Raw genomic sequence first — 9,596 nt, 5'->3', positions numbered from 1 at the left:
AAAAAAGTATATATCGTAACTTTATAAGTTTTGTTTCAATATATGCATCTCATTCGAGATGGTTTGATCACTGACCGGTCTAACCTTTGGTCTATTTAAATTAATTTCTATTTTAAAAGATTTTTTTTGATATATATTTTTAATGTCTATAGTTTTGCTACTCAATGAAATGATCACAAGTTTGTATGGACCTACTTAAGTATGTGAATTGAGAAGTGTAATCATCTTATCGAATATAAGAATTTATACTCATGAAATGTGAAGATCCTATTTATATCTAATATTGTTTTTGGAACAGAAGGAGTAAATTTTAGAAGAGACTCTACGTATAGGTAGAGATGAACAAGGCCAGCTCCAGAATGGACCTTGGTTCAGTCAACGGTCCTTGTCTTTGGTCTGGCTATTGTTCGATTTCTTTTAAATCCGTGCCGGGTCGGATTGCTTTCTTCTCCAAATAAAGCATACTATTGTTGGATATTATAGTGTAATTGGATTAGTTTGTCATTTTAATCATAATAATACATCATATAAGTTTGGTGGTGCCGAGTGCATGCTTATATGAATTTATTATGACCTTAGGGGCTCGCCCCCAAGGGACGGGGGTCCAGGGGCAGCGCCCTCGAGAGCGGGGTCCAAGGGGCAAAAAATTTTTATTTCCATTAAAATTGCTATGACAAAAACGTCTCAAAGAAATTAATTTTCGAAACTTGAGGGACTAATTTTGCCAATCCTGCAAACTTGGATTTCAACTGCTTTTAAGGCCATGGATCCTTATTCTGTTGTTACGAATTCTTATAGAATTCTCTCTGATTCCATCAAATTCTCTCAAACACAAGCATACAAAACGTTCTCTAATCTCTGATTGTATCCGATTGAGTAATTTGGGGTGAACCACCGAATTGATTCAATCTGACAGTGTTACACGCCCTCAGAGATTGAATACATATATTCTGATTTGTTTGTTATTTACTGTATATCCCCTACATAAAAGCCCGGCGGCTTATGCCTGCTTGGTCCTGGTACTTTTTAGTCTGGTCTATGTTGTTATTCTAAAGCCTGCTCCAACCTAACCATGTTGTGTTTTAGTTTATGTTTAATTCAAAAAGTAAAAAAAAAAAAGAACACCTTGTAATATATAAAAATATTTTCTTTCCATTTTTATATTTTTGAAGAGAAAATAGATAGCCTGAGAATTTAACAAGAATAACGGGGGGAAAGAAATCTCTATTTCGTAAGTTTCATATTTGGTTGGATCATAATTATAGTATTAATACAAAAAGTTTATGAACAAAATGTCAGAATCTACTAAATGCTCATATATGTTATAAGTTTCATACAAGTCTTATAAGGACTAGGACTGGGCTTCTACGACGCAGAACCAGACTTTTAATTGGTTTGAGCTTTGCCCGGGCTTATATAGGCCGACGTGTTTAATCGGCCTGTAAACTCTTATCTGGACCAGTCTCTCGAGCTAGGACCATATCAGGCTTTTCCAAGCTAAGTTTCTCCAAGCTTGGGCTCTGACTAAGCTTTACCCATTCTGTTGATCTATTGTTACAATTGTTGTCTTTTAATTTACAGTAATAGATTGGCAAAATATGAGCAAGATGATCTTACATTGCAGAGTGCTAACCATCACCTTACAAGGTTATGTGAGAATATCAATGATCAATCAATATCAATCAAGCATTAAAATTCAATGTCCACTTGTATAATTCATTTCATTGTAAGCAGCCACATGAAGTCAATAGTCAAGAAAAAGGACTCATCACGTCCATATGGACCATAATAACAAAAGCGATATCATATGACTAAATGTATGGACCTTAAATATAATCGTGTCTTCAGTTTGATCATGATTTATATATATCATTCTCAATATAAAGTTATAGACATACCTAATCTATTCTTGATGAAACCAAGTATGATCTTAATAATGGAGCGAGCTGCTTCCATGTTTCTTTTGTTTACTATACTGAACTTTCACAAGATCTATGCTGCTGAATTCGGCTCCATTTCAGGTTCAATGTTCTTAACAGAGGGAGACACGTTGGTCTCGATGACTGGAGTTTTTGAACTGGGAATTTTTAAGCCAGAAGGATCCGAGAACAGATATCTTGGTATCTGGTACAAGAAAATAGCTCCTCAAACCGTGGTTTGGGTTGCTAACAGAAACCGCCCGCTTCCAGGTGCATCACCACTTGTGTTAAGAGTTTCTGATCCCGGAAGCCTTGTCCTGTTTAACAGTCAAAGCATGATCTGGTCATCCAACACAACGTTGACATCAAGCAATGCAACTGCAAAGCTTTATGACAATGGAAATTTGGTCTTGTTGGACCAACAAGAGAAGGTGATCTGGCAGAGTTTTGATTATTTAACTGATACTCTTCTTCCTGGCATGAAGTTAGGGAAAGATTTCGTGAGGGGTATTGAATGGCATCTATCGTCATGGAAAAGTAATCAGGATCCAGCTCCAGGTGCATTCACGTGGGGTGCGAACACAAGTGTTTATCCTGAAAATAAACTAAGACAAGGTGCAATGGTTACATTTCGGGGCGGGCCTTGGAGTAATGAACGGTTTACTGGGGTTTCAGTCTTCAGTACAGTCTTGACCTTTACATACGACGTAGTCGTTACTGAAAGAGAGGTGTCTTTTTCTTATAATCTTGAAAACCGTTCTTCTCTACTATCAAGGGTCACCTTGAATTCTTCAGGGGATTTTATTAGTTGGGCGTGGGTAGAAGAAAGTAAAAAGTGGCAAACTGTCTTGTCATTGCCTAGAGATATATGCGATACATACAACATCTGTAGTGCATATGGAAAATGTAATGTTGATTTAACACAACAGTCTTGTACTTGCTTAGATGAGAAAAGATTTGTGCCCAGGAGCAAAAGAGATTGGGGAATGGCCAATTGGTCGGGTGGCTGTGTTAGGCGAACACCTTTGGATTGCAAAATTGGGTCAGAAGGATTTATCAAGTACTCCAATGTAAAATTGCCGGACACCCAGAATACTTGGTATAACACGAGCATGACTCTGAAAGAATGTGAAACCAAATGCTTAAAGGATTGTACTTGCATGGCTTATGCGAATACAAATGTCAGAGGTGAAGGAACTGTCTGCTTGATTTGGCTCAGTGACCTTATAGACATCAGAGTGTTTCCTGAAGGCAGTGGCGGCCGGGATATTTATGTAAGAATGGCTTCTTCTGAATTAGGTAAAAAACTAAATCTTTCACCTTTTATTTTAACCTTTTCCTCTGACCGTGTCATTACTTGGTTGCAAATTGATGCTTTTGCAATATAATATCATACAGGCAAAGAGAAGAAAGGGGCACCCATTAAAATCATATTACCTTTGATTTTTCTGGGGTTGCTTCTCTTGGGAGTCAGCATTACATGGTTTTGGTGTGCACGAAGAAAAAGGAAATATGCCGATGATATGGCAGAAGAAGGTACAAAAATTACATATTGTTTGCATTCAAGTTGTGGAATCTGATTAGAAAAAAAGAGAAATTGCATGAATGGTCTGGTTTGGGCATTTTTGCCTCCTCCGTCCTTATCGTGATTTTTTGCATGTATGATCCTTGAAACTACTCTTTAAATGCAAGAATGGTCCCTCTATTTTGAAATCTTTTACAAGTTCAGTCTCTAAACCATTGTTTTAATGCATGAGTTGTCCTTCATATATGATCAATTTTGTGAAGGGAGAGACCACTTGTGTACAATATAGTGGTCTAAGTGACCATACATGCAAAAATTTTCAAAATGAAATGAACGTGCAATAACTGGTAAACCAGGACCATTCGTGCGATTTATTTAAAAGAAGGCACTAGAGTAATACATAGTTTTTGAATAGATGCCCTGGCCAAGTAATAAAGCTCCTTTTTTTCTGTAGGAAAATCTTTGAATGTCTCCAAGGGCCAAGAAGAAGCCATGGAGTTACCAATATTCAGCTTCTCTACAATAGAAGAGGCCACATCCAATTTTTCTCCTGAAAATAAAATTGGAGAAGGTGGATTTGGAGTTGTTTATAAGGTAATACTATAATGTTCACTCGTTCAGTAATGACCCATCTATAATCCTGGAATCGTATCTGAATCATCATACATAGAACTTGCATAGAAACAAAATATCAATGTAAGTCATGTCTGCGTTGTGTATAGTTTTTCACATTATCGGATGGTACTTCAGGGTAGGCTAGAAGAGGGGAAAGAGATAGCAGTCAAGCGTCTCTCCAGATATTCCAACCAAGGAGTTGATGAGTTCAAGAACGAAGTCATATGTATTTCGAAACTTCAGCATCGAAATCTTGTGAAGCTTCTCGGTTGCTGCATACAAGGAGATGAGAAGCTGTTGATCTATGAGTACATGCCTAATAAAAGTTTAGATGCATTTATATTTGGTCAGAATCATATATATATAAAATTTCACAAGTGACATTATTGGTTTACAAAGCTAGTTATTCAACTAAACAAACATGTTCCAGATAAAACACAAAGCATGATTCTTGATTGGACTAAGCGCTTCAACATTATCAAAGGAATTGCTCGAGGACTTCTTTACTTGCATCAAGATTCACGATTAAGAATAATCCATAGAGATCTTAAAGCTAGCAATGTTCTACTTGATGAGGATCTGAACCCTAAGATATCAGATTTTGGAATAGCTAGAAGTTTTGGAGGAAATGAGACCCAAGCAAATACAGAAAGAGTTGTTGGCACATAGTAAGCCACATTAATTAGTTAGTTATGTTAGCTAACTGTAAACTCATCATACTTTTCTTACGAGTATCATGTTGAATGCAGTGGTTACATGTCCCCAGAGTATGCATTAGATGGTATTTTCTCAACCAAGTCAGATGTGTTTAGTTTTGGTGTTTTGGTCCTAGAGATTGTCAGTGGGAAGAGAAACAGGGGATTCGTTCAACCTGGGAGTGACAATAATCTTATCGGACATGTAAGCTTACTACTCATAAACTTCAACCATCTTCTCTAATAATAACTGTTAAATCTACACTTTTTTCAGACATGGAGTCTATATAGTGAAGGTAGATCAATGGAACTCATTGATTCAAATATAGCGGAATCATGTCGTTCATCAGAAGTTTTAAGATCAATTGAATTAGGATTGTTATGTGTTCAACAAAATGCAGTGGATAGGCCAAGTATTTCGAATGTCATTCTGATGTTGAGTGGTGAAGGTCCATTGCCGCAACCTAAGCAACCAGTATTTTTCATGGATAAGGAGTTTCTTGTAGCTGATTTCTCTTCAGGCACTTACACTGGAGGTTCAGTCAACGGTATAACTATTACGGAGGTAGTTGCTCGATAGAAGATAAATAACTAGGATGACCTGTATAGGCTATAGCACACATGACTTTATATTTCAAAATTTTTATATATTTGCATTTGAATGTCACGCTCTGTCACACTCTAGATAACCTTGCTCACAGGAAATGTATGTACTTGTGTATCTAATGGAGTGTAGGAGTTCATATAGTACTTTCAAATTCCAAATTAAGTGTCTACATTTATTCTTTTGTTTGTTTTATAATAATATAATTAGTTATAGAACAAAAAATTATGATAATTATAACGAAGTACAAATAAATAAAAGGAAAAATATACACGATATATATTGTCAAAACCACTATCTTAATCTTAATATATGACCTAACTTTAATTCACCAATCAAAACTCTTAATTTTTTTAAATTAAGTTATTAAACATGTGACTAAATTATATTATTTAAATAATAAAAATACAAATTGATCAAATTTATGTTATAAATTACAAGTTAATCGACAAGATGTATATAGAATTGTTTAATTAATAATAATTCGATACGATTTGGGTAATAGTAGATAGATGACCAAGAGTGTCTTGTTTCTTCCTATCCGTGAGACATCATCATCCGAAGTGTTGGCAAAGATCTACGTGAAAGAGGTTGTAGCTAGACATGGAGTTCCTATCTCCATTGTTTCGGATAGAGACACTCGTTTCACTTCTCACTTTTGGCGAAAATTCCACGATGATATGGGCACCAAGCTCAAGCTTAACACCGCCTATCACCCACAAACGGATGGTCAAAGTGAGAGAACCATCCAAACACTTGAGGACATGCTTCGGGCATGTATAATCGATTTTGGAGGCACTTGGGATCTTCACTTGCCTTTGGTAGAATTCTCATACAACAATAGCTACCATTCTAGTATGAGATGTTGTACGGAAGAAAGTGTCGATCTCTAATTTGTTGGGGAGAAGTAGGTCAAAGAGAAATAGGGGGCACAGAAGTAGTGTTGAAAACCATCGAAAAGATTGATGTGATCAAGGAAAGACTTAAGACGGCTCAGGATCGGCAAAAGTCTTATGCGGATAAAAGGAGAAGACAGATTGAATTTCAAGTAGGTGATCGTGTTTTATTGAAAGTTTCACCTTGGAAAGGCGTTCTACGATTTAGGAAGCGTGGGAAATTGAGTCCTCGTTTTATTGGCCCGTTCAAAATCTTGGCTAGAGTTGGCAAGGTGGCATACCGTTTGGAGTTACCGGATGAGCTCTCGGGAATACATCCTACGTTTCATGTGTCTCATCTTAGGAAGTGCCTAGCCGACGAATCTACTTATGTACCTTTAAATGAAATTGAGGTCGATAATAAATTGAATTACATTGAGGAGCCGATTGCCATTGTGGAAGAGGAGCTTAGAAGGATACAAAATAAAACGGTGAGAACCTATAAGATTTTGTGGAAGCATGGTAAGATGTCCGATTGTACATGGGAGTCCGAGCATGACGTCCTAGTTTACTATCCGTCTTTGCACATGGCTTGGATCACGAGGCTGTGATCCGTTTCAAGTAGGGGAGAGTTGTAACACCCCAAAGATTTTAAGGTAAAAGAAATTAACCCCTTTTCATAGTTTTGACATTAAATTATTTTCCTAGTATTGTATTTTTGGATATGGGGTTAATTTAGTTAGAACTTTAGTGGATAGCGGGTAAAATACCCACAAAATTAGAAGTGGGTCGTGGCACCCCCAAAATGTGCCAGCCATCCAATTTTGTTTGGAGTCATCTTCCACTCACTCTTTTCTTTTCACCTCCATTTTCTTCATACAAGATCATCTTATTCCTTCAAAAATCAAAGCAATTCTATTTATTTCAAGAATAGAAATCATCTTAACCATCACCATCAAATAATCTTTATTCAAGAATTAAAAGTTAGGGTTGTAGGTGTGGTGGTGGTGGCCGAAAATTTAAGAGGAAAAAGGGGAAGAATTTGGGAATTGAAAACCCTAATCTATTGTCTTCCATTGTTGAGGTATTGATTTCCCCTAATTTAGTTTTATCTTTCCTTTGAAACTAGGGTTCATGGACGAACTAAATTGGGGGTTTTGCTAGAATGTGATTTATGGATGAATTTTCTCAATTCCTTAGTTAACCTAGTTGTCATTGAGTTATATGATGTGTTTGATTATGAAATTGATAAGTTCATGTGATAATTTGAGTTTATGAGAAAAGATGAGTTTTTCTAGTTATTGAAATAATGATGAAAATGGTAGAATGAGCTACCTAGTGTTATTGTAAGAATGAAAGTACAAATGGGTTGGGTTTTGAAAAGGCTAGCGATTGAGAATGGCTAGGTTGAACTAGTCGAGTGTGAATGTAAGCTTATGCATTTTTACGATATGATTATAGGTTGAAGCTTGCTTGTGCTTGTCTATATAGCGTTATTGTTTTTGTTGTGGAGGAGGTGAGTATATTTGCATACCTTTATATATACGTTGGGTCAATTACCATGAGATGTGAATGTTCCAAGCATGGTAATTGATTTGGCGTTAAGCCCATGTGGGGCATAGTTTATGAGGCCTAAGAACTTCCGGGGCCTAAGAACCCCGATAGTTGATCGATTGAGGCCTAAGAACCTCCGGTGGCCTAAGAACCCCGATAGATGATCATGATTATGTTGTTTAGCTTATATGGATCCATATATGTATTGTTAGTGTGCAAAGTGAGCATGTAAATGTGACACGACGGTGTCATAGGTTACATGTGAAAGTCTTTGCACGTGTCTTCTTTCGTATTCGTAAATGTATGCAAGTGTATTCACTAAGCCTTTGCTTATATTTTAGTTGTTTACCCTTTTATAGGTAGTTCCGGAAGAAGGAACTAGTATTGTTGATTGAAAAGAGTTGATTTGAGCCCGAAGTTGGATTTAGCAAGTTCTTGAAGGTAATTAGGTCATTTGCGGATGAATGACGATCTTTTGGTAGATGCTTAGAAGTCCCATACCTTTTGGCTCTTGGTACATTGTTTGTTGATGGTCATACTTTTATTAAACTTGTGTCTATGATCAGGTGTAAAGTTTTCAATCAGTTGTGAAGTTGCAATTTTTGGTCGAAACGGTGTCAAAATGGGTAAATGACCTGTTTGATGGTATCCATGATTTGTGAACATGTTGATGATGTAAATTTGTTTAAAATGTGTCTTTATGTGTCTTGAAAATCTTAGGAATGTGTTTTATGAAGTTCATGATGATATGGGAAGGTTGCAATTTGGTTTAAGTGTTAAAATGGTTTTGGTTTGCTGATCAGGTAGCCCACTGCGGCGCAGTGGGAGAGTGTCAAACCCACTGCGGCGGAGTGAGACTTTTTCTCATTTTATTCCGAGGATTCCCACTGCGGCGCAGTGGGGAGTTCTCGACCCACTGCGGCGCAGTGGGTTATAAAAAAAAATAATAATAATAAAATCTTGTATTTTCGGTTTATCAAGTCGGGTCCTTTCATATATTTTTATACTTAACCTATAAGTATTTTTTACAATATTATAAAACCTGTGTATTTGACACGAGTCTAAAATCTAGTAATTAATTATAAGATAATAGCAAAGTACATATAAATAAAACTTTAAAAAAATGTATAAACATATATTCTTAACAACCTCTACAATTTCAAACAATAATCATAGTAATAAAACTATAAAGGTACAAATTATCAAAACATGAGAAGAAATATGTCAATAAATATTGTTAACAACCTTTAAGAATAATTATAGTGAACAAATGATAAGAAACCCGTTGAGTTTTAATACATACATATAAAAAAATTTGGATTAAGATTTCACTCTGTCGTTGCCAAAAGTCATATTTATTGTAGTGCGATTTAAAATGGAAAACAAAAGAAAGAGAAAAATAAAACTCAAAAGGAGAACAAATTAAATACTTTAGGGAAATGCTTAAATACAACCATACTTGTACCTTCCATATTAAAATCTTACCCCCTGATTTTCATGATAAATATACAAATAATTTATGCACCTTAAATACAGCCCTCTGTATTAGCAAACCCCAACACTTTATATTTGATAATGAAGCGTGAAAGGAAAAATAAAGCCAAGATAGAAAATTAATAATCAAAAAATAAAAGGAGAAAAGAAAGCATGTTGCATAGTCAACAGTCAATACCTACTAGCCAACCAATGTAAAATGATAATCAGTGATAAATGTCTCACTCACGACAACACAACTCTTTTACTGATAGTATAGAAAGTGAATGTATGGAATAACACCATCTAATTTGGATGAAAAATTCTTTCCATTTT

The 9,596-nt window shown here is 35.8% G+C and overlaps 1 protein-coding gene across 2 annotated transcripts; it reads left to right on the top strand.

Annotated features, from left to right (window-relative positions):
• The first annotated feature begins 1,904 nt into the window (after window positions 1-1,904).
• Window positions 1,905-5,519, top strand: LOC122592299 (G-type lectin S-receptor-like serine/threonine-protein kinase At4g27290). 2 transcript variants are annotated; one of them, XM_043764496.1, is made up of 7 exons: window positions 1,905-3,218; window positions 3,318-3,455; window positions 3,899-4,038; window positions 4,195-4,384; window positions 4,490-4,727; window positions 4,809-4,959; window positions 5,029-5,519. In XM_043764496.1, exons 1-7 carry the CDS (start codon window positions 1,913-1,915, stop codon window positions 5,332-5,334), a joined length of 2,469 nt encoding a protein of 822 aa, XP_043620431.1. In that variant the 5' UTR covers window positions 1,905-1,912; the 3' UTR covers window positions 5,335-5,519. The 2 variants fall into 2 exon arrangements, with proteins under 2 accessions (XP_043620431.1, XP_043620430.1); XM_043764495.1 differs by having other exon boundaries at window positions 1,907-3,218; window positions 4,195-4,405.
• The last annotated feature ends 4,077 nt before the right edge of the window (window positions 5,520-9,596 follow it).

Source organism: Erigeron canadensis, chromosome 3 (genome assembly GCF_010389155.1).
Source record: "Erigeron canadensis isolate Cc75 chromosome 3, C_canadensis_v1, whole genome shotgun sequence".
NCBI lineage: Eukaryota > Viridiplantae > Streptophyta > Magnoliopsida > Asterales > Asteraceae > Erigeron > Erigeron canadensis.
This window is presented reverse-complemented; position numbering and strand designations above follow the sequence as displayed.